Source organism: Lontra canadensis, unplaced genomic scaffold (assembly GCF_010015895.1).
Source record: "Lontra canadensis isolate GAN:19392208 unplaced genomic scaffold, GSC_riverotter_1.0 scaffold82, whole genome shotgun sequence".
NCBI lineage: Eukaryota > Metazoa > Chordata > Mammalia > Carnivora > Mustelidae > Lontra > Lontra canadensis.
The window spans coordinates 7251581-7276952 of NW_022631076.1; the positions used below are offsets into that span (position 1 = coordinate 7251581).

Below are 25372 nucleotides of genomic sequence, written 5' to 3' on the forward strand. Positions count from 1 at the left end.
GCCTATCTGGGGACTAAGCCCACCCGAGGAAGCACAAAGGAGAGACAGCGTGTCGTTTCTGGTCCCAGGTCCATCTGCCCCTGAAAAGCACCCCAGACTTGCTAGTGACATGTGCAAGTTGCCTTTGTGTGGCTGCTGGCTTCAACACTTCGGGGTTGGGTTGTCTGTGCCTGGCACCCTGACCAAGGCACAGACAGGCCATGGTGCTTCCCCACCCCTCCCCCAGGTGCTGCCTTATGGCAAGACCCAGATTCCCCGGAGCGCGGTCCTGACTTGGCAGTGACCCAGCAGAGAAAGGAGTTGGCAGGGGCTGGGCACAAGGCCCAGGTACTAGCGGGGAGAGCAGCTTTCTGGGCTGTTGTTCCCTCCCCTGTAGGAGAAGCGATTAGGCTGGAGGTCCCCATGGGCCCTCCCTGCTCATAGTCGCTAGTTCTCTAAGTTTTCGCTTCGAAGGAAAAATAATACTGTTGACCCTTGAGGAACACGAGTTTGAACTGTGCGGGCCCACGTGTGCACAGGGTTTTGTTGTTGTTGTTGCTGTGTTTCAATAAATACAGTACTGTAAATGTATTTTTCTCTTATGGTTTTTTTAAGATTTTTTAAAAATTTATTTGACAGAGAGGTAGAGAGCACAAGCAGGCAGAGCAGCAGGCAGAGGAAGAGGGAGAAGCAGGGTCACCGCTGAGCAGGGAGCTCGATTGGGGGCTCGATCCCAGGACCCTGGGATCATGACCTGAGGCGAAGGCAGACGCTTAACAGACCTAGCCACCCAGGCGCCCCTCTCTTATGATTTTCTTAATAACATTTTCTTTTCTCTAGCTGCGTTTCTTGTCAGAATACAGTATATAGTCCATAGAACATACGCACCACGTGTTCCTTGACAGTTTACGTGTTCGCTAAGGCTTCAGCTCAACAGCAAGGTATTAGTAGTTAAGTTTTGGGGGAGTCAGAAGTCACACTCAGATTTTCAGCGGTGCGGAGGTTGAGGGGGCGTAGATCCACGCCCCTAATCAGCCCCCCCCACGCCCCTGATTGTTCAAGGATCACCTGTACCAGCCGCCCCTTACCGAGCGCTCACTGCAAGCCAGTCACTACTCTGAGTGAGTCAAATACGTGAATTCATTGAATCCTTTCACAGCCCTGTGAGGGGTGTGATTATCCCCATTCTACAGATGAGGAACCAAGGCTCAGAAGAATGAAGGCCAGGACAGTTAGTGGAAGAGCTAGGATCAGCCCCGAGGAGGGGGCTTGGGAGTTGTTGCTGGTGACCTCCGCTGAGCCCTGGGCCTCACTCTCTGAGGCTCCTTCCAAAGGAAACGCTCCTACCTCTGACCTCAACCTGCGGCATCATTTTTCTCCGTCGTTTCTCTCCCAGACATAATCACCTGCAACTGAACCTCAGCTTCCAATGGGGTCACATCCTGATAAATCCACTGTGCGTTGAAAATCCTGTGAGTTGAAAATGCTTTTCCTGTAGCAAACCTATGGAACACCATAGATTAGCCTTCCATAAACTTGCTCAGAACACATAGGTGAGCCTGCACTAGGGCAAAAGGGTCTCACACAAAGCCTTTTTTTTTTTTAAGATTTTATTTATTTATTTGACAGACAGAGATCACAAGTAGGCAGAGAGGCAGACAGAGAAAGAGGAGGAAGCAGGCTCCCTGCCGAGCAGAGAGCCCAGCCGGGCTCAATCGCAGGACCCTGGGATCATGACCTGAGCTGAAGGCAGAGGCTTTAACCCACTGAGCCACCCAGGCGCCCCCAAGGCCTATTTCATAAAAAATTGGTTATCTCATAACCAATTGAGTGCTGTGCAGAGTGTAAGCATGATGATTCATAAACCTGTATTTTTTTTATTTTATTATTAAAAATAATTTAAAAAAAAAGAATTGGTTATCTCATGCAGTGAAAGTGAAGAACAGAATGGCCTGTGGGCGCAGACGGTGGTCAGTGTGTTGGTCGTGACCCCTGGCTGACGGGGAGCCCCAGCCACTGTCCACCCAGCACTGTGGGAGAGGGTCCTCCCGCCAGGAAGCCTCCAAGCCTCTTTGCCTTGGAGCTGGCAATCGGTGGGCTCTTCTGTAATAACCTTGAAGGTCCGTGCACGCTGGCTGATGGGAGTACATCATTCTGGAGGAGGCTTGCGCCCAAAAGCTATTTGCCTACCCAAACGGGCCGTGGGAGGGCTCAGGGGCCTGGGGCCGCCGTGGAAGCAGTAGGCGCTGACACAGGCAACCCCCCGGGGCACCGGGGCCGATCCTAGCCCCTGCCCGCCCCCTCCTTCCTCCCCACCCCACCCCCCCGCCCCCCGGTGCTGCGCTGGAAGTCGCCCGATGAGCTCGTTCCTCCTGGGGCCTCTGAGGCCGTCCTGGGGGATCCAGACCTCCCCGCCTGGAAGGAAGTGACTGCAGGGCCGCCCTGGCCTGGACGGGGCAGACTTGAGACCCGGGCTTGTGCCATGCCCTCGTCTCTCCGGTAATAGAATTTCTCACCCGTTCGCGGCTTCAGACCACCGAGCACCAGCTCCTTCTGTTTCATCTCTGCCCAGCATCGCCGCTGCCCCACGGCTCACACACCACAAATGCCCGCCTGTCGGGGGCCACCAGTCGGGACAGTCACTCAAGGAGGAACCCCTCCAGCATCGTGTCTACGGGTCAAGCTGCCTCTTGCCCACACCCGGAGGCTTTCCATCACCAGGGTGAGAAATCCCGTCCGGGGCGGACCGCCTGGGACTTTGCCAAGGCGGCGGCACTGCGCGCCCTGTCCACCAGGGGGCGATTGCGGAGAAAAATTCTCGGGCTGTTCGCAGAAGCTTTCCCCCAGGCTCTAGAGCAATTTTTTCTAATGCTCTTCTTTCAGCTCAGTGTATACAAAAAACAAACAAACAAACAAACAAAAAACATACAGCATTTTCCTAGTCTCACCCTTACACCTTGCCACTTAACTCAATGAAACTGCCTTCTAGTTCAGTAAAATAACTTCTGGCTAACGCGGTAGGGGATGGGGCTCTTCCCTCCGGATCCACAGGTCAGTGAACTCCCTGCCCGTGGGGTCTTTAGAAGACTTTCCTTCAAAACTGTTTGACTTTCAGGAAACTGAGTCACAGAGAGGCTTAAGATCTCTGTACCCCGCTCCCCCTCCTCTGTACAACGGCGATCATATTCCCTTACAAAGTCTTTAGGAGGAGTGAGTCATTACAGGTAATGTGCCTACAACAGTGCGAGGCATGCAGTAAGTGCTTACTAAACGTCAGCGGTTGTTCTGCCGCCCGGGCCTGGCTGTGCAATTTCCTGGCCGGCCTTCAGCTCCCCATGCTCAGGGCGGCTGCCCTGTCAGCCACAGGGGCTCTTCGGAGAGCTGACGCCCCGTGGGGGTAATGACGTCCCTTTGGGTGCTCTGAACCCAAGCCACTAGCTTGGAGGGGAGGCTTCTGAGCCCTGGGGAGCCCCGCTGGGCCCCAGGAAGAGAAGGGGCCCGGGAAGCCTGCAGGCCTCCAAGCTGGACCGTCCCAGCGAGGGGGCGTCTGTCCTGAGCAGAGCTCACTCCGCCAGCTTCCAGATCGTCGGCAAGTAAGGACCTGGCGCACTTCTTCTGCAGGACCCCGGCTCTTGAGGACTCAAACGACCGCTGTCACACAGTGTTTCCCAGGAGTCCTTGCAGCATCGGATTGCACATCCTTGATCTGCAGAAATCTAGGCGTCGGGAACATCGGAGTCAGTCCGGTTCCCAGGCCGCAGGGGCAGCAGGTGGGCCCCGCACGTGTGTCCGCAGGCGGCGGCCCCGTTCACTCTGCGCAGGCCTCCGCCATCGGGCTTTGGGGCCACGGCGAGCGATTCAAGATGAGCCGAGGGTCATCTTTGCAGGACCAGGTCTAACTCGGGAGGTGCTGGGGAAGGAGGGAAGGCGGAGCCTCGAAGGACCGACGCTCCCGCGGCCTTTGCGGGGCAAGAGCGACACCTGCTGGTCCGCGCAGGAAGCGGAACGCTCGGAGAGGCGCCTCCCGCCGCCTCTGCCTGTTACCTGGTGGGCCCCGCGCTCCTTCCCTCCGCTCCCCGCCGCAGCCGGCCCTGGGGCCGCGCTCCTCCATCCTCTGCCAGTTCGCCCCCGGCCGCTCTCCCCGGTTCCTCCGCCCCTCCTGGGGACAAGCCGGCGCCAGGGACCCACCGGCCACACCTCTGACTCCAGTCTCCCCTCAGCCAGGATACCTGTCCCCGGACTACCTGGTGGTCTCTACCGCGAACACCGCTCCTGCCGGCCCCTTCGCCTGGCAGATCTGGGGAATTTAGAGCCGGCGCTGAAGAAGAGCCCCCCAACCAGGGGACCGAGGGGTCCTCTGCTTCATGCTGTCACCTGAAATCCGGCTTTTCACCTTGTCCTGGGTGACTTCACAGAGTCATTACCATCCCGCTCCACGTGCCCCACATCTTTGCAGACTGAGGCTCCGGTTCTCAGTGGGTTCCCTTCGGTACCCTGTGACACGGGCTGCCAGCATCTCACCCTGCAGAGAGATGGCCTGAAGCCCCCAGCACAGAGCCTGGCTCAGGGAGCACACGTGATGTGTTTAAAGAATGAACAATGAATGTAGTACTAATTTCCTACAGCAGCCATAACAAAGCACCACAAACAAGTTGGTTTAAAGCAACAGAAACTTATTTTCTCACAGTTTCTGGTGCTTACTTCTGGTCTAGAACTCTTTCACAGAACTGCAGAATCAAGGTATGGGCACAGCCACACTCCTTCTGAAACCCGTAGGGGTGAACACTTCCTTGACTTTTCCAGCCTCTGGTGGCAGCTGGTGATGGCATTCCTTGGCTCCCAGATGAGTCTCGGGGCTCTGTCTCCGTCCTCCTGTGGCCCTCTCCCCACATGTCAGTTTGTCTCTGTTCTATCAATAAGGACACCGGTCCTGTCGGGTTAGGGCCCACCCCTGTGTCCTCATAACTCGATTACATCTGCAAAGACCCTATTTCCAAGTAAGGTCACAATCCCAGATACCAGGAGTTAGGACTTCAACATTTCTTTCTTTCTTTTTTTTTTTTTTTTTTTTTTTCCTTGCGGGGTGGACACAATTCAACCCATAACAAGTGGCACTTTGCTCAGTTAAAACTACAGTTCCAGAGGCATGGTCTGTCCCAGCCTGCTAAAGGCCCGCAGCACTTATGGGGGGGTGGAGGGGAACCTCACCTCCACACTGCAAAGATGTACTTGTTTCCACTGTGAGTCCTGTCCCCTCTTATTAGCTCATGAGGGATACTTTCGTGGTCTTGGCGATACCTGTCTCTCTCTCTTTCATGTTAGGTGTTAATGTGGAATATTAACTTGGAATAAAGCTTCTCCCCCTGGGCAGTGGCAAAAATCATTCTAGCGTCACCCTGTGTCCAGCGGAACAGGCAACCTCACCAAAGTTTGACCTCCTCTGCCTTATCTAGTCCAGACCCGACGGCATTCCCGCTCCTGCTCCTCCGCGCCCACGCTCTCTGGGGGGTCCCCCTGCACCCTGCTGTTCGCCCTTCCAGGAAAAGCCCACAGGCTGCCACATCCGTGCCTCTGCCGTGTCAGTCCTGGATGATCACCTTTCCTGTGCCCAGCTCTTCCTATTGAAATTCTTCCCAATCTTCAAGGCCAAGTTCAAAGCCGACCTCCTCCAGGAAGCTTTCCCAGATCCTCCAGCTCCCTTCACAGGAGACTGGTGACCCTGGCTGACCTTCACTTAAGGCAGGGACTACACATTGCTTAGGCCTGAAGCGAAGTTCTGTCTTTGCCCCACTCCCCCTACTCCTACTCAGCAGGAGAGAAGTAATGGAGAGACGTCTAGAGGCCATTGCCATCCCTGGATGGCAGCGACCGAGGTTGCTGGAGATACTCACGTGGAAAAGAGAAGACATCTGGGAAGTCATGTGCCCCCGGCTTCCTTTAACCGCTAACCCTATCAGACTATGAGCTTCTTGTAGAAACTACACCTGGGCTTCTTTGGAGGTCCTCTGCACACACACACACACACACACACACATACACATGCCACCTGTGCCTAGCACAGAGCAGTGCTCAGAAATAACCTCCTACCCAAAGGAAAAGACCTCTCTTTTGTACCGCTTTTAGGTGATGTGATAAGCAGAATTGTATGGTGGACCCCAAGATTGCCTGCACTCCAGGTGTACCTTCCCTGAATTGAATAATCCTTTCACGCCTGTGAGTAGGTGACGTTATATGGCACAGTTGACCTTAAAATAGGGCGATTATCTGGGTGGGCCTGTCCGAAGCTTATAAGCACTTTAAAAGCGGTTTTCTTAGCTGGTCACGGAAGAGGATGTCCAAGAGCGCCATGTGTGAGAGGTATGACCTGAGGGAGGCCCTCCATGGCTGATGTGGCCACCTGGCAGACCTGAGTGCCGCCCCTAGGTCCCCTAGGAGCAGTCCCCAACCAACCCCTAGCAAGACCACGGGGACCTCGGTCCTCCAACCCTAGGAAAATGAATTCTGCCAACAGCTTGAGGAAGCTTTGATGCAGACCTTTCGGAGCCTCTGGTGAGGACGACACACTGATTTCAGCCTCATGAAAACCAGCGAAAATGTGCCAGACTCCCTAACCGTGGAAACTGGGAGTAAACAAATGGGGCTTAATTGTTGCATCTGCTCTGTATGTGGTGATTTGTCACACAGCAGCTAATCCAGGTGGTCAACCCTCTAATGACTGCATACACCTTTCCCTGCAAATGGAAAAAGAAAAGCAATGAGGGGTAATTTGTCCCAGGAGGCACTCAAACACATTTCAAAGGCAGGAGAACTTTCCTGGTCTTGGCTCAAGGATACAGATAGATCAGATCAATGGAATGCAATAATGGGCCCAGAACGAAACATGCATATATGAAAGTTTTGTTCATCATAAAGGAGGCATACCAAGAAATAAATCAGTGACCAAATGGTTTAATAAACAGTGCTCAATCAGTTAGGTATCCCTTTGGAAGAAATGAAAGTTTGGTCTCTAAACCTCACATTATATATAAAATCAGGATTGAATTAAATGACTGAGATAACCGCACAACCTGTAAAATACTGTGATGTTACAAGACAGAAGAAAGAATATTTGTATAATCTTTGAGTGGGGGAGGCTTTCCTAAGTGAAACGTAGAACACAAAAGCTTCTAAAGGAAATTCCTGAGAGATCTGGCTCCATCAATTCAAAATTTCTATTGAACATTGCGACCAATAACAAAACTAAAAGGAAGGATCCGCCTGGAAGAAATCATTTACATATATAACCGGCAAAGGATAAATATCCAGGTCCAGAAAACATAAAAGTCTGTACTGATAAATTTTAAAATTCCAAACAACTAGATTAGGAACAGGCCATTCATCAAAAAAGTAAGTGGATCATAAACACACAAAAGCTTCTTTTCTTACCAGTAATCAGGGAAATGCAAAGTAAAATCACAGCAAGACATCACTCTTAATCCAATGTTATTGGCACAATTTCTAAGTTGATAATGCCCATTGTCAATAAACAGTGTGAACGGTAATTATTGTAGCATTTTCATAATATTTGGAAACAAGACAGAGATCCATAATAGAACAGTGGCTAGATAAATTGTGGAATATTCGCATTGTGGAATGCTGCAGGTTTTCCCTGTAAAATCTCAGGCAGGCCTCTATGAATGAACGTGAGAAGATCTCCTGCACATATCATTAGGTGAGAAAAGGAAGTTACAGAAAAAACACTGACATGTTTTATCAATTGACTCCAAGACTCACATCTTAACATATTTCAACACCTCTGAAAATCAGAAGTCACATTACAATGAATGGCTTCTTTTAAATGCCATTGGCTTGGTGCCAGTCAGGATATAGCTATGTTGCCTGAGCATGGGTGAACCCTGAAGATTCTATTTTTTTAAAAAGATTTTATTTATTTATTTGACAGAGATCACAAGCAGGCAGAGAGGCAGGCAGAGAGAGAGGGGGGAAGCAGACTCCCTGCTGAGCAGAGAGCCCGATGCGGGGCTCTATCCCAGGACCCTGAGATCATGACCTGAGCTGAAGGCAGAGCCCTAACCCACTGAGCCACCCAGGCACCCCAACCCTGAAGATTTTAGTTAACAAAACCATTTAAGGACCATCTGATGAAGGAACGTGAGTCCTACCACCTAACAACTTTCTGTTAATTCCTGGGAAATCAAGAAAGTGTTAGAATCGACAACTGCAACTCGGAAAAAACTCCCTGAGACAGTAGCAAAGTCATCTTTAAAGAAAGGCTGCCAGAAGACTCTGGATGGCTCACAGAAGGACACAGCGTGTGAAAAGGGGTCCGAAGAGATTCAGAAAAGCCAGATTCTGAACATTCAGAAATTGTAGCAAACACCTGAACCAACTTATGTTTCTGTTTAATGTATGGACTTGAGAAATAATACAAAAAAGAACCACTTTGTGTAAATCAGTCTAAACTCTTCCAATAAATGTCAAATAAAATTTATAAGTGAAAAGAAAGCATATGTCATAGTTTACCTGGCATTATAGTCACTTCTTGGTAGTGTGTGTGTAAGTTATTATTGATGGCATCTTGGAGCTAATAAAATGCTGTAATATAGATCTACTGGTGTGAGCAGAAAATAAACTATATGTGTGTATAAATATACAATGGGAAAACATTAGAAGATAGAAGGCTATAAAACATTGGTGAAGGGTTTGTTAGCTTTAGGGGGAGATATGAAGTAGGAGGTAAACAGTAAAGAAATTTCTGTTACTATGCTCTATGTGTGTTGGGATTGTTTACAATAAAATAGAGCACTAGCCCTACAAGAAGTAAAATATATTATTATGGGGCATCTGGGTGGCTCAGTCATTAAGCACCTGCCTTTGGCTCAGGCCATGATCCCAAGGTCCTGGGATCAAGCCCCATATGAGGCTGCCTGCTTGGTGGGAAGCCAGCATCTCCCTCCTCCACTCCCCCTGCTTATGTTCCCTCTCTCGCTGTGTCTCTCTCCATCAATTAAATAACTAAAATCTTTAAACAATAAAATAAAATATGTGATTACGTATTCGGAGATTGAAAATATGTCATTGTATATTAATATACTAATATGACTATATATTAAATCACATGTATTAAATTACAAATCTATAGGAATTTAAATAGTATAGTAATAATACAGGAATAGGCAAACCAATGAAACTGACTAGAAAACCCAGAAATAGTTCCAAGTAGGTGGGAACGTAGAACTGTGACCCCACTTATTGGCTTAGGTGCCAAGGTCCTGCTGCCGTAAGACTCGCAGAGTATGACGAAAACCATGAGGTCCTAGTTATGCTGAGAAGTCCTCCTTTTGGCCTCTGTCCTCCTATGAAACCCCCAGGGCTCCTGGGTTCCCAGCCCACAGCATGGGATGTGGCTTCTTGGGCTGGGTCCTGTGATCTGGAGGGAGGCAGCCCTGCTTGGGTGAAAAGCTGTTTTTGGAGGGGATGTTCTGAGTTTAGCAATGAAGACTGAGTTTCCTGCTCCAGCCATGAGTACAGGAGTTGAAATGGAAGTCTTGCCCAGCCCTAGATTTTTTGGTTGTTTTTGTCGAGGAGATCGCTGCTCACAAAACTAAACCCCACATGTTACTTCTCTTCCTGACATGTCCTTTCAGTTCACACACATTCTTCACCCACAGTGTAATAAAATCTTTAAAGAAAAAAAAACACAAAAAACTGTAAGTCTAGAATTCTTTATCCAGTGGAATTTTCAAAAAACGATGCCAAAACTTTCTCAAACAAAAACTGAGAAAATGTACTGTCCACAGACCAGCCCTGTAAGAAATGTTAAGGAAATTCTTGAAGCATAAAAAAAATATGCCAACTGGAAACTCAGATCTACACAAAAGAATGAAAGTCACCAGAAATAGTAAGCGTAGATTAAAATGAAGGATTTTCTTTTTGCTTTTTAAATTTCTGAAAAGATAACTGATGGTTTCATTACAAATGGTAGAGTAATGACATTTTTTCCGCTTTTTTGTTACAGTAAGGACTTAAAATTTTATTTGTTTGTTTGTTTATAGCATGAGCAGAGAGAGGGGCAGAGGGAGACGGAAAGAGAGGTTCTCCAGCAGATTCCACCCTGAGACCGACATGAGGCTCGAGCCTGAGATCACGACCTGAGCCACCCAGGAGACCCCGAAGTTTTTTGTGGTTTGTCTTTTTTTTTTATTTTACCGTCATAAGAACACTGAACATTGAGATCTACCTTCTGAACAAATGTTTTAAGTGGACAACATAGTATTAAGCATCAGATGAGGGGCAGTTAAGAGGGTATCTAAGAAGTGGAAAGGGAGATGGAGCAGTGGGTTCTAAAGACGGTGTGCTGCTTTTGGAAGCTTTGCAGATTCCGGAAAATGACCCACCGCTCAGGACCACTCTTGACTTTGCTCAGGAGTAACCGCAGGCAGCGGCTGCTGGGGGCACACTCACCACAGAGCTCTTGAGGCCCCAAAGCCCCAAACCCTGGAGTTGGACACTCGGTAATGACTTTCTTAGGTTAAACTTTTTATTTTGAAACAATTATAGTCATTCGCAGAAAGATACAGAGAAATTCCCCACGCTAACACCTTGCTAAGCTATAGCCCAGTACCACACCGGGACATCCACATTGACGGTCAGGATACACATTTCCATCACTACCAAGATCCCTGTTACCCTCTTACCTTCACACCCACTGACCTCCCAGCCTATCCCCTCCTCAGCCTCTGGCAAACACTGTATGTTTTATATGTTGCTGAATTCTATTTGCTAAAATTTTGTCAAGGACCTCTTTGCAGGTATATTCAAGGGAGATATTTTTTGCATTGCCTTTGGCTTTATATCAGGAGAATACTAGCTTCATACAATGAATTAGGAAGTATTACCTTCACTTCGCTTTTCTGGAAAAGACTGTGTAGTTAGTGTAATTATAATAATTATATATTATTATAATTCTTTGTTTGCCAGAATCTCCAGAGAAACCATCTGGGACTGGAAATTTCATTTTGGGGATTTTTTTTTTTAATTTATTATTTTTTTAAGTAATCGCTACACCCACCATCAGGTTCGAACTCACAACCCTGAGATCAAGAGTCATGCTCTTCCAACCGAGCCAGCCAGGTGCCCCTCTTTTTGGGAGTTTTATAATTATGAATTCAATTTCCTTAAAAGCTATAGAGCTATTCAAATGATTTATTTCATAATGGGTGAACTGTGAAAGTTTGTTTTTCAACAAATTGTTGAAAATTAGATGTTAAAATCATGGAAGTTGACAAATGTGCATAACGTTGTTTCATCATTCCCTTATTATCCTTTTAATGTCTCAAGAGTCTGCAAGTGACATCCTGTACCTCATACTGGTAATCTGTATCTTCTCTTTGGTCAGTCTTGCTGGAGGTTTGTTGATTTTACTTATCTTTCCAAAGAACCAGATCTTTGTTTCATTGATATTCTTTATTGGTTTTGTTTCAATTATATGGGTTTCTGCTCTTTCTTTCTTTCCTTCTGCGTACTTGCTTATTTGGATTTTTTCTAGGTGTCTGAAGTTGAAGCTTGGATTTGAGATTTTTCCTTTTCTCTAGTATTTGCAGTTAGTGTCATAAATTTCCCTTTCACTCTTTTATTAGCTGTATCTCACAATTATCAGTATGTTTTATTTTCACTTTTCTTTCAGTTCAGTGTTTTGTGGGTTTGTTGTTGTTTTTGTTCTTTTAATTTCCCTTGATGCTTTTTGACCCATGGATTTTTTTTTTTATTTTTTATTTTTTTTTAGATGTTGTTTCTTGTTTCTATGTGTTTGGAGATTTTCCTGTTCTCTATTATTCATTCCCAGTTTGATTCCATTGTGGTCAGAGAATATCTGTTATGACTTCAATTTTTAAAATTTGTTGAGCTTTGGGTCTATCCAGGATATAATTTATCTTGGAATATGGTATGTTTACACTTGAAAAGCATATGCATTTTGGTGGTATTGTTGGATGGCTTCTATATCTTTGATGATTTTACATCTAATCGTTCTATTAATTAAGATGTTGAAGTTGCCAACTACAACTGAGGATGTTCATTTCTCCAGTTCTGTCACTTTTTGCATCACACATTTTACAGCTCTGTGATTTGGTGTACACACAGTAAGGATCACTCTATCTTCTTAATGAATTGTCTTTTTTATCATTCAATAATGTCCCTATTTTTTGTTATTGTTTTTGATCTGAAATCTAATATTAACATAGCCACTACTGCTTTTAATTTTTACCTTATATCTTCCTTTTTCTTTCAGCTTGCCTATATTACTAAATTATTGAGGTGTGTTCCCTGCGGACAGTTATAGTTGGATGTTTCTTAATCCACCTTGCCAGTAAGTGTCTTTTAATTGGTATATTTAGACCATTTGCATTTAATGTAATTATTGATATGTTAACACTTAAGCCTGCCATTTTATTTTCTGCTTGTTTTCTTTCCTGCCTCATTGTAAGTTACTTGAGTTTTTTTTTTTTTTAAAGACTTTTCTTATTTAATACACAGAGAGAGATCACAAGTAGGCAGAGAGGCAGGCAGTGGCGGGGGGGCAGGGGAGCAGGCTCCCTGCTGAGCAGAGAGCCCAATACGGGGCTCGATCCCAGGATTCTGAGATCATGACCTGAGCCGAAGGCAGAGCATTAACCCACTGAGCCACCCAGGCGCCCTTTGAGCTTTTTTTTTAAATAATTACATTTTTATCTATAGTATTTGAGTGTCTCTCTTTATATTGCTTTTCAGTAGTTTCAAATATCCCCTCTATATTCATTTAGAATTACCCTCGGCAGTGTTATAATTTTGGCTTTAGCAATCAAACATAAATTTAGAAAACTCATGATGAAAAGGAAAGCCTACTATATTTTTATTTATGCTTACCATGTTTTTTCTTTCTTCAATTTTCTCTTCTTTTGCCATTTCCTTTCTGTTTAGAGAACTTCCTTTAGCCATTCTTTTAGGGTACCCCTACTGGAGATAAATTCTCTGGTCTTCTGAACCCATTCTGTCCATCTGTCTGAGACCAAAGTGGTGGCTCAACAGAGCTACATCAAAATATAGAAGTGGGTGCCATCCCAAAGTATGGCCAGAACCGAAAATAATTACTCTTTTAGAATAGAAAAGGGTGAGGGGAAAGAGCACTGCAATTTATCACAGTGAGATGATGGGGGCAGGAAGGATTTGAAGGGGATTTAGAGCTTTGATGAGGCAGGACATGGAATAAAGCATAAAGAATTAGGGGTCAAGAGCAAAGGGCAGAGAGGAATACATACAACTGCCCTTTACTCTTAAGTGCTTCATAAAGAAATGTTTTTATTTCCCCAAAGAATGCCAAGCTACTACCCCTTTCAAGTTCTAACCTAAAATAAAATACTATAAAACTTCAGGTCAGGTGAGAACATAATAATAAACTAATAAACATCTCTAGAACTCATGTCAGCAAGATCAGAAAGAAAATATTGATTTCATCATGCAATTTATAAGCCATTGCCATAGAGTCACCTTACCTGAACTCATCCCCACCTATCTTGACTCCCAATTCAGAGAACAGGGAGCTAGTAAGCTAATAGCTTTCCTTAATTCTTAGATGGGCAAGGCAGGGTCTCCAATTTTCGATGTCTGTCTCTCCTTAAGCATCTTGGGCCTCATAATCCCTTAGCATCTACCTCTTCTCCAACTACTATCTCTCCACCCTGTCCTTTTAGAAATGAGTAAAGAAAGGGGACTGTTCTTCCATGGTCATATCTGAAATGCTGTATTTTCCATTTCAGTGGTCACAAAGCAGTGAAGGAAACTGTTGTCCTCAAGTTTGAGAATTCTCTAAGTGATTAGGAACTCTTTCCAGATTCAAGACATCCACAAGCTTAAGAAAAAGAATGAGCCCATAATGATTTAATTGGCTTTCTCTTTTAATCAAAAACATACTTTGTTACAGAGTTCTCAAGAAAGGTTCAACTATTTTTTAGCCACAGACTTCAACCAGACAAAAGTATACAGAAAGCCACAAAGGAACTACCGGAGCTTTAGCTGACCAGTTTTCCCAAAAGCAGAAGCTAAGTGTGGCTCTTCTCTGGGTTTTGGCATAGCTGCATTACTCTGATTTCAGGAGAGGAGACAGAGTTGGGAAATACCACCACCAAATCAGTCCCCAACCCCATCACTTCATCCAAATGGTTCTGCAGCCCACCAGGTTTGCATCATCTATAAGCATTCTTGCTGTTCCCTTAAGTCACATGTCCAAGGCATTGGCCAGAAGAACCCCATACTTGGAGGAAGTTTCTTGGCTACCTGTTTAGCCTTTTAACCAATCCAAGCCCATGAGTCCTTCTATGAATGACAAGCAGCCATGACAACAGCAGTTGGTTTCATTCCTTCCTCTCCAGCTAACACAGAGCTGGCCTCTACCAGGACTCCCCAACCCCCCACCCTTGACCCACTCCCAAGGAAGGCTCTCAAGGTCCTTGAAAAGCCAAGTTCATTAATTATACTTATCGAAGAATAAGGTGAAAAAGTACTCTGAAAGGAACACTCCACCCAAAATTCTTCTAAACAAAATGCACCTAAAAAGAGCCAAGAATAAAGTAAAGGATCATCCGCTGGTATTATTTTCTTCTGTCACATGAACCATCTTAACTGATGCTATTCAGAGGGATTTCCCTGTTTTGAACTTAAAAGAGATAAGGAACCAAAGACCAGAGATAAGAAACCAATGACCTCTAATATCATCAGGCATTCACAATAAGTTTTCAATTCATTTTCGTCGGGAAAAAAAAAAATTACCAGCACACAGCACTTAAAAGGATGGTGTCACACACATACCAACCCAAAAGGTGGAATGCCATGACTCAAAAAAAGCCTTAAGAAACCTTTAATAGAGATGACGGGAAAATAAAATGAAGGTTTTTCCCCTCCTCTCTTTTTTTTTTTTTTTCTAAGTTTTTATTGCAGCCCCCAAGGTGGTGCTAGGCCTTTGGTTAAATTTAAGTCTCAAGGACATATTATGTAACTTCTTGTCCATAGGAGAATAATAATAAAATATCAAGCCTAATCTCATTTGAACAATGTGGAAATAAGGAAAAAGCCCCCTCAAACAGCAGAGCAAAAGGAAGGAAGAAATCAAAACCTGCTGCAAGGGAGGCAAGGTCACTTAAATTTCAGAGCTGGAAGAACACATCTAATCCAACTCCCTCATTTTACAGATGAGGCAACTGAGGCCCAGAGAAGGTAAATGACCTGCCCAAGGTCACATATCAGATTAGTGGCAGAGTGCAAGCCAGAGTGTACCTGGTGCCAGCCCAGAGCCACTAGTTTTAGCTTGAACAAGAACATGGGCTCTGAGATCTACTGTGAAAACTATCCACATCAATAGAGAGAAATGATTGTCTTCACCTCAGTTCTTCCTACAAGGGGTTGGGGGGGGGGGGAGAAGGAGAGAGGAAAGAAGGAAGGAAAGAAACAAGGAAGGAAGGAGTATGGTTCATTCATTCATTCAAGTCTGATGTTAAAATCCCTGAAAACATCAGCAATTACTTTTAGCTATTCCTTGGGACAGGATATCAGACCCTCAATTTTCATAAAGGCACCTATAGGTCAAAAATATCTGGAGAGGAGGAAAGCCAGAAGATAGGGCTCAAAAGGGGATACCTAAACAAACAGAAACAACCCTCTCATTTCCCAAGTTTATTTCTTGCTCGTATCCTTTTTTGCTCTGACTACTGATGCTAATGTAGTGAGTCTTGGGACTCCAGTTTTTGTATGAGCAGGATTGAGGTGGAAGCAACAAAACCTTTCAAAATCTTTCAAAGGGGGGAAATATGAATATGACCCACTTCTCCCTACCACAGCTACCTGGAACTCAGCGAAGAATAAGGAAACATTCTAAGCAGTCAAACCGATGAGACACCGAAGCACTGAAGAAGGCCTTTTCAGTACTTTACAGGAAAGTTTCTTAGGACCCAAGCCAGTTTTCCTTGTGTTTTAAAGATGGTTCTAGCAGGTCTAGTTATTTCGTTTTCTTGCCCAAGCAGCTGGAAAAATGAATTCGAAAGGAAAGAAGAAACTCCTAAAGGGAGGTACACATGAAGTGGTCGGAAGAGAATGCTGGAGGGTATGTGTGTAAAAAAAAAAGTGAACATTCAAAAACCAGAGCAGTCTATGACCATTTACTTTATCAAGGCAAAACCTCAGCAGCCTTGGACATCTACAAAGACAGCTAGGCACAAAAGAAACATGCCTAGTATGTTCTCTGATATACATATTAAATAACTCCACCACCACCCCCCAAAATGGCTAAAATAAAAAAGGTTTACTGCTTAAATAAGGCAAGTTTGGATAATGCAGAAAATGCCATTCCACAGTAACAGCAGATAAACAAGATAAACAACCCAGTAGCACTGGGACAGGTGCTAGGGACAAGACCAAGCTGAGGATGCTTCTATGAATGTGACCACTAACCTTATACATCCTTCCTGAAAGATATTAGGAGAAATTACCTAGTTGTCAGGAAAAAAAAGAAAAGGAAAGGTTTACACAAAAGATTCTCAGAGCCTATCTTCTATAAACTTTCCAAAGAAGAATTTAGGCTACTATTTACAGATAGCTATCTGTGACAAGATGAGGTCTGCCTTTAGAAAGAAAAAAACAAAAAGGCATTTCCTTCCCTCTAACTCCTTTTCAGAGTTACTGAAAAGTTACTAAAAAGTTTTGAGTTACTAAAGAGTTACTAAAAAGCTTTGAAAACTGGAAAAAAAAAAAAAGAAAAAAGAAAGCATTTCCTCATGTTGTTATTATCTGCTAGTCTTAGCTCCATCTACTGAAAAGTTGGTAGGTGATTTTACAGGTAATTGCTTTCATGTACTCAGTTACCTCAGTAACTAAAATTCATCAGCCCAATCTGCTATCGTTAAATAAAATGCCAGTAAAATTACTTAATAATGAAAGGAGCCAACCATAGAAAACTATCAACAAAAAGGATTCTGCCCTACTCAGAATAAAACCGCTTCTTCCAAACAACTCTAAAAAAGATCTGAACTAATCTAATTTTGCATAACAGCTAGTAACTATTAACCAGTTACCATCAAACCAGGAATAGAAATATTTCACCTCCACAGATGCATAAGGAGCACCATGGGAAAATGTAAAAATTTCCCTCTCCAGATGGGCATAGTCAAAAAGATAACTGCAATAAACTTTTAAAGTAAAACGTCTATCATCTGGAAGAGCATTTTATTTTGCCTTCAAAATTTCCATTACAAATAGCCCCCTTTACACCATGCCCTTCCCCACAAAAATGAATTTTTAACTTTGAAATACAACACAGCTAATATGTCTTCAGTTTACCTGGATAATTAGAGTATGGTAATCCTTAAGCTAACCACACAGCCTGTACATCTACAATGGTTACAGGAGGAATCGTGAGAGGAGACCTATTTAGTGAGGAGGTCGACACAAATGAGCCGTGCTTCTAGAAAAACAAGGTTATATGGCAGTGATTTACTCATTATCTTTGTATACCAGGGGTAGCATACTATAAAAAATGAGACAGCTTATATCCCATAAAACAATCTACTCCCTGGAAAATAAAGGCAACACCATTAAGGATTCCCTTTGATAACGTACTGAAAGGCACTGGACCAAAATGGAATGGCCTCATACTGGATTATAAAGGTACTTGATTCAACTCTCACTCAGCTTTCAATGAAATTCAACATATTGAGATACGAAATAGCTGGAGAAAACCTACCCAGAACCATATCCTTATAATAATCAGATTCTGAGAACTGAGGAAACTATCCTACCCTAAAGTAGCTGTAAAATTTTAAACCTAGTGATTCTTGAGTCTTACTCATCAAAGATGACTACCTCTAAGAAATGGAAATACTGTTTGACAACTAAGCTCTCAGAAATAACTGATCATTAACATACTAGTTGTGTTCTCAAAAGCAGGTGACTGAATCTAGGTACAAATATAAAGCAATTAATAACTAGAAGAACTCCTACATATTGGTAGTAACATTATGGCTCTTAGCAGAAAGAAACCAAGACAGGTGGCTTGGCTTCAAAGATAGACTTCTTAGCGAATATTTTCCACATACTTTCCCCAGATGACTAAACTTGAAAACCTTCCCTAAAGGAGAAAAGGAGGTGATGGATGATAGCATAGCATGCTAATGATCCTAATCAAATAATCTGAATTTTTAAAATCTTTCCCTTCACTCCTATTCTTCATTCACAGTAAAATAGACCTAAAGTCCGCAATTTCTAGAGAATGAAGGTATCTTTTTTAAAAAAATCTGCCAATAAAACCCGAATCACCAAACATTTATAGATTAAAATTAGGTCTTTAACAAAAGTTATCTGTAAGTACTCAAGAGCTCAAATGAGCCAGCAGAGAAATTATTTTAAAACAAAAGACATGTAGCTCGGATGGATCTATGTTTACATCACAGCAATAAGCAAACTCAGTGGTTTCCAGAATGGTCTTACGAAGAAGACCTTCTGAGCAAGGACACAGACGACTTACCCATTCAAGTCAACAGACGGATGACTATTATGCATAGTGCTTATCAAATCTCAAACTTGTCACACACCTTAAGAATCTTATTACATTTAAGAAGGCCCACCAAGCGATAAGTAAAAGGATCTGAAAGATACCCCTTGGTTTTATTTCACACTGTTTATCCTGTAGACAACCTATTTATCTTATAGACAATCAGGCCTATTTTGCTACAGTAAAATAAAAGCTTAAAAAAAACCCAACCAACTCTACACTTGATACATAATGTCCGGCGGGGAAGTCCTGGCAGAGTGTGAGGGAAACCAAAGCTGCCGGACAGTACTGGCCGCTGCCTGTCATTTAGAAGGTGTCCTGCTTCTGAGGTTGAACTCAAAAGTGCAAAAGAAAACAAAACTTTAAAAATCAAACCTAGAATTCAACTTGGTATGTTGAGATCCGGTTTTATTTATGCTACTAGCTAAGTAAAAAGCATACATATTGTGTCTGTGGTACAGTCAATACATTTGCAACTTTTCTACGTAAATTCTCTATACAAAGTCACTGCCAACTGATATGATCATTGATGGCAAAGGGCTTAGAATAACCAAAAGGTATAAAAAGTTTGCAGTCTTGCCCCAAGATACAAAAACTGAATTTTAAACAATGTCATAACATACATGATTTAAACAGTATACGAAAAAAAAGTCACACATCAAATCAAGTACAAAAATATCCAAACTACCTATTATGAACTGTAATGTTTCCATTATTCTGCACAGTATTTAACATAGAATTTAGCAGTTTCCAAAATACTCACTTTTAGTTTAAGCATTGCCACCTTTGCAGAACAGTGAGATATTAGGTGGAGTGACACTGCTTTTAGTGTTTTTAAAAATACAAAACCTTTCCTTATGAATTCATGAAGGAAAGAAATTCCTCTTCTAGGCTACTTAGTGACCAACCTTATGCCTAGAAATAGAGAAGAATACATCTACTGTATAACAGGGCAAGAGTAGTTCTTAATAGTTACCCAACAGGGATAACAAATGTTAATTTTAAATGGTATTTCTCTGTGGAGTAATTGTAAGGAATTCTCAATATACACACAGATTAGTGTTTTGCCTTGGCAAAAATAAAACTGAAGTTGCAAGACCATCTGAATTGAAATCATCTTCACTAGTTTAACTTGCAAAAAAATATTTTGGATAAAAGGTTATAATACATTACTATCTTATTTTTTAAACACAGAGTGAAGTTGCTCTTGGTAAAATTAACTCACCCACATGGCACAATATTTGGAGTAAAGTATGTTCAACAATAACAACTCGCACACAAAATAACATAGGTGAATTAACTTTGAGAACTTCTCTCCTTTAAAATCAGCAATATTGAATTTATTCTGTAGAATAACACATGTATCAATGTTCTGCATATAAAAGACTCTAAGACATTTTAAAGGGCTAAATTTTCCAGCACTGGAATGATTCCTTCATACATAACTGGTGAGGATTTAATAAGAATGTGTTTTTCCTGATCTTCAAGCTCTGAGCCATGCCTGAAAAGTTCTAAATAGGAAAAAAAAAAAAAATGTTTTAATCCAGTTTCTGTCTGCTAGGAGCAAGGCAGCAAACACACTTTTCAACCCTTTATGAAAAGATAAAGCAGAACAAAAGTGAAATATATATTCGGATTATAAACAGGATTGTATCTTATAGTCCATCATCCTGACAACGTTAAGGGCCCCGACAGTGAAAGACCTCAGTCTAAAGGCTGTGGGTCGGCAATAGGCATGGTGTGAAGCACTTCATCTAAGAGTTGGAGGGCCCGGTGTAAGTGAATCTCAATCCAGCAAGGCGTTTCTTTGATGCTTTGTCTTGGGTAATCCGGTCCCCAGCCTTTCACAAAACTCATCCTGAGTATGCACAAGCGACGAAGGTCATCAACGCCAATGCCGGCAGCCGCTGACAAACCTAACGGAGAAGATTTGGAAGACGTCAGAGGGACAGGCTGGTATCTTCCATCCTCCCTACACCTTATTAATAAAGTGACCAACCAGCTTTCTTTACTTCATGCTCCCCAGCATATAACTTCTCTGTCAAAGTGCCAAGAAGTACATGTAGATCTACAACTTTATCAACAGGGACTGAAAACTTTCGGTTAAGACAATTCACATTCCACATGAGTCTTCTAGCTACCAGCAATTATAAAGTAAGTTACCACAATCCACCAACACCCCACCTATTTTTCTCTTTAGAAGGAGAGGTGAAGGGTTTTTTTTAAAAAAAAAAAAAAAAACAACTTGTTTTTAAGAGGCAGCACATGTCCACAGATTGGTTCTAAGAACCTTACTGTCTGTTTGAACAGCCTCATTCAAAGTAAGACCTGACTAACCGTGAGACAGTTAATAGTCCTGGTTCCACTAAGGATTTCTTGGATGACCCAGAGGATGTCTGTCTCTTAAGTTCACAGTGTCACAGAGATACCGTGCCATTACTCAATGGGGGCAGTAGTTAAGAATGAGAAATTTAATAACAGCTCTGGACTCTTTAGTAAAAGCATGTTTATAACATCAAAACTAGCAAATTAATGGTTTAGATGCTCCAATTATTTAAAAAGCCAATTCTCTAACTGGATATGTCTTATCTACCTCTACACTGTAAACTCCTGAACATAAGTCACAAAGGAGATTCTGCAGCTAATTTTCCAGTCAGAACATACAGTCATATAGTCAATCTCCACTCATCAGTATCACAGTGAATCTAATGGGAGGCGTCTGCATGTGCTGTAGAGAAACCTGCAGGGCCACTGCAGTTTTCTTAGCCAGTGTGATTTGCTTACCACACTGAAGAGGTTAAGAACAGGGGTTGAATGAATCACTAGTTATGCCTTCAGACGTGGAAGATGGGTGCCACGTGTTTCCATCATAAAAGTCTATAGTCAGGAGTTTAACTCTGCAGTAAAAAATTCCCCATCAGTGTGAAACCTGGCACACAGTTCAATTTTACCCTAAAATTAAAAAAAAGTCTACAAGTTATCAAAATACCACCCTCACTTAGTTTTCTCTCCATGCTTAACATACTTAAAAAAAAACCTGGAGAGGTACCTAATTCTGAAATTGATATATGCTTTCCTTCTAGAATAAAGCCAAGCACGTCAGTGATTACAACCCACCCTTGCTGGTGAGGTAAGAATTAAAAGCATCAACAACAACAACAAAAAAATAACAGGAGATTGAGCAATATAATCTAACAATAACCCCCTTTGTCCTTTATCCCATATTCCCTTTTTGATACAGAAAGAATGAAAGTAAGGTCCTAGACAAAGGGCAACTATTACGGAACAGTTTTTTAGTTCAAAATGTTATTATCCCAGTAAAAAAAAGTAGTTTAGTTTTCTGTTATTGCCTAAAGTAACTAAGCAACTGAGTGAATCAAGATAAAATACCAACTATTACACTTCAGGACAAAAAACTGAAAGCATACTTACTGATGGCTGGAGCTATTCCACCTACTGATCCGGGGCCAGGGATATTTCCCGCCACAGCTGCTGCCTGGGCGGCGGCGGCAGCCTGTGCGGTGGCCGCCTGCTGCTGCATCTGACGGTGACACTGACGCAAGTCAAAGACCTTGAAACAAAGAGCATTAAGTTCAATGCTAGGAGTCCATCAGAAATGCTGCCACCGCACATCAAAAACCAATGCACGATTTATTTAAAATTCATAGCTCCACGCAGCTCTAAGAAAAGAAATTAATTTAAAAATCTAAGTTTTTATGTAGAGTCTAACTAGTGGTTAGAGAAGGGGACTGGAGCTCAGCACGAGGCACAGTTCACTATCAGGAGAATTCTGGCTGCCACAGGCCTCTATGGCCCTTATCTAATTCAATGTGGGTCAGTCACTGTCCCTATGAAAAAACCCCACCCTTTATCCTTTATTCATAACCAAATTGCTGAGAGTGCTCTTTAGGCTGAATTGATGGTCTTGGTCATGTGCCAACTTCTTTATCATTCTAGCTATTTGGAAAAGTGTAATAAATGGCACTTGTCACTATTTAAGAAAGCATCTATACTTTTTAGAGATGTACACTTTAGTACATAAGAGCAAAGTAACAAGATATCTAGGACTCATTTTGAAATACTTAAGAAATAAGGGCACCTAGGTGGCTCAGTCAGTTAAACATCCAACTCTTGGTTTCTGCTCAGGTTGTATCTCGGGGTTCTGAGATCAAGCCCCTCATTGGGCTCTGTGCTCAGGGTGGAGTCTGCCAGGCCCTCTTCCTTGGCTCCTCCCTGCACCCCTACCCCACTCTCAATTCTCCCCCACTTGTTAATAAAAAAATTTTTTTAATACTTAAGAAATAAAGAAAAAAAGGATGGATCAAACAAATGTAAAATTGTAACAACTACTGAATCTCAGTGATGGATATACAGGATTTCACTAAACTAGTTTCTCCACTTTTCTGTATGTTGAAAAGTGCTCGTAATTAAAAAAGTTTAGCTTTGAATCTTATCACTAATATCTGCTAATTACATGGGCTAAGATTCTTAATCTCTGTGGAGCCTCAATTTTCTTATCTATAAAATGGGAGTGCTAAGTGTACATGCTTTTTCACAGAGTTGTAGTAAACTTAGCATAATATACAGTAAGCTGTCAATAAATGCTACCTAGTATTTTGGTTTCAGCCTCCCCTGAATCATTTACCTTTCAGGACAACATAAGGAGTTCCTAAGTAATTTCAGGGTTATTTACCAGCCACACCAAGGGCACCAAGGGCTGGTATACTGAGGAAGGGACTGAAACTTTTATCTTTATCCTCATGAAAGTACTGACATACTCTTTAAGTAAGCAGTAAGTTACAAATGACAAATCATATCATCTTTTTTCTAGGAAAAAAACAACTTCCCAAAATAATGTATTTGCTTATATTTGCTTTTTTAAAAAGCACTGAAAGGGATTTCTGGGTGGCACAGTCGGTTAAGTGTCCAACTCTTGCTTTAGGCTCAGGTTGTGATCTTGGGGTCGTGAGCCCTGTGTCAGGCTCTGAGCTCAGTGGGGAGTCTGCTTGAGATCCTCTCTCTCCCTCTCCCTTTGCCTTTCCCACTCATAATCTAGCTCTAAAAAAATAAATAAATCTTCTTTTAAAAAAAGCACTGAAATATTAACAAGCAGAGTGGTCATCTACAGAAGCCACAGGAAACAAAACAGAGTGGAAACAGGCTGCTCAACGCAAACTTTTTATATTATCTTAATTTCTGAACCATGTGACTATATTCCTTATTCAGAGAGTACATTAAATTATTTTAAATATCCTCTCAGTAAATGAAGTCTTGCCATTTGCGACGACATGGATGGAACTAGAGGGTATCATGCTGAGCGAAATAAGTCAATCGGAGAAAGACATCTATCATATGATCTCCCTGATATGAGGAAGTGGAGATGCAACGTGGGAGGCTTGGGGCAGTAAGAAAAGAATACATGAAATAAGATGGGATCGGAAGGAAGACAAACCATAAGAGACTCTTAATCTCACAAAACAAACTGAGGGTTGCCAGGGGGCAGGGGGTAGGGAGAAGATGATTGGGTTATGGACACTGGGGAGGGTATGTGCTATGGTGAGTGCTGTGAAGTGTGTAAACCTGGCGATTCACAGACCTGTACCCCTGGGGGAAAAAAAATATATATATATGTTTATAAAAAATAAAATTATAAAAAAAAAAAATTAAAAATTTTCTTAAAAAAGTGAAGGAAAAAACAAACAAAAATCCTCTTAGTATGCACAAAACCCAGTATGAGCAAGCACAATTATCTTTAACCAAAAAAAAAAAGAAGAATCATCATCATCATCAAAGAATGCATAACACGCAGCTTTATCAGATCAACAAGAAGAAGTTTGGAATCCAAACCACTAATTTTCAGATACCTTAAAAATAAATTCTGATTGTCTTTAATCATGGTATTTGGTATTAAGAAGAACACAGAACTATCCTCTCTAAATTACAATTCATATTCTTATTTACTTATTTCTCTATACAACGTCGATCTTCTACCATCAATGAAGGACAAAACTTATACTATCTCATTCTCTGAAGAGGTATGAATTTGTCAAATATATAGGTATTACCCTGCCAAACTGTAGTTCAAAAAGACTGCAGGACAGAAAGCATGAGAGTCGGGTCTGAAAATCAGAAATCTCACAATGCCCAGAACAGGAAGCATTATTTTTTCAAGATTTCCCAAGAGTCCATTAGACTCTGAACTTTTCCACTGGGCTATGACCTCTCAGAAGGCATTACACCCAGTCAGTACAAAGCAGGAACTCAAATATTTGAAAAGCCAAACAGTTCTACAACTACTTTTTTTTTAAAGAAGGAAATTAACAAACTTTCTATTTTAGAGCAGTTTTAGGTTCATGCTAAAACTGAGCAGAAAGTAAACAGAGTTCTGTCCCCCCTCAAGAACAATGTCCCCTGGCACAGTGATACATTTGTTCATTTGTCCTAATTGATGAACCCACACAGACACATCATCACCCAAGGTCATAGTTTACATTAGGTTTCACTCTTGATTTGACATATATATATATATATATATATATGTACATATATATATATGTATACACACACACACAATGTGTATATATATATACATATATATCTCCTACACACACACACACACACACACATATATATATATATATATATATATATCTCCAATACTGTAGTACCATAAAGAGTAGTGTCAATGCCCTAAAAAATCCTCTGTGTTCTGCCTATTTATCCTTCCCTCCTTTCTTATCCCTAGGAAACCACTGATCTTACTGTCTTCATAGTTTTGCCTTTCCAAGATGTCATATAGTTGTGTTTAACATTTAGGTCTTT

At 42.4% G+C, this 25372-nt stretch overlaps 1 protein-coding gene across 5 annotated transcripts in view; it reads right to left on the minus strand.

Moving 5' to 3' along the window:
- Positions 1–18931: 18931 nt before the first annotated feature.
- SMAD4 (SMAD family member 4) overlaps positions 18932–25372 on the minus strand; it is a 52220-nt gene continuing 45779 nt past the window's right edge. For 4 of the 5 annotated variants that reach the window (XM_032882482.1, XM_032882483.1, XM_032882480.1 and 1 more), the window contains 2 exons: positions 21983–22121; positions 18932–20466 (listed from right to left, as the gene is read on the minus strand). In XM_032882482.1, the coding sequence (XP_032738373.1) occupies positions 20255–20466; positions 21983–22121 (351 nt within the window). In that variant the 3' untranslated portion in view covers positions 18932–20254. Of the gene's footprint in view, positions 20467–21334; positions 21448–21982; positions 22122–25372 lie in introns of all 5 variants that reach the window. The other variant, XR_004385587.1, reaches the window with a different exon arrangement.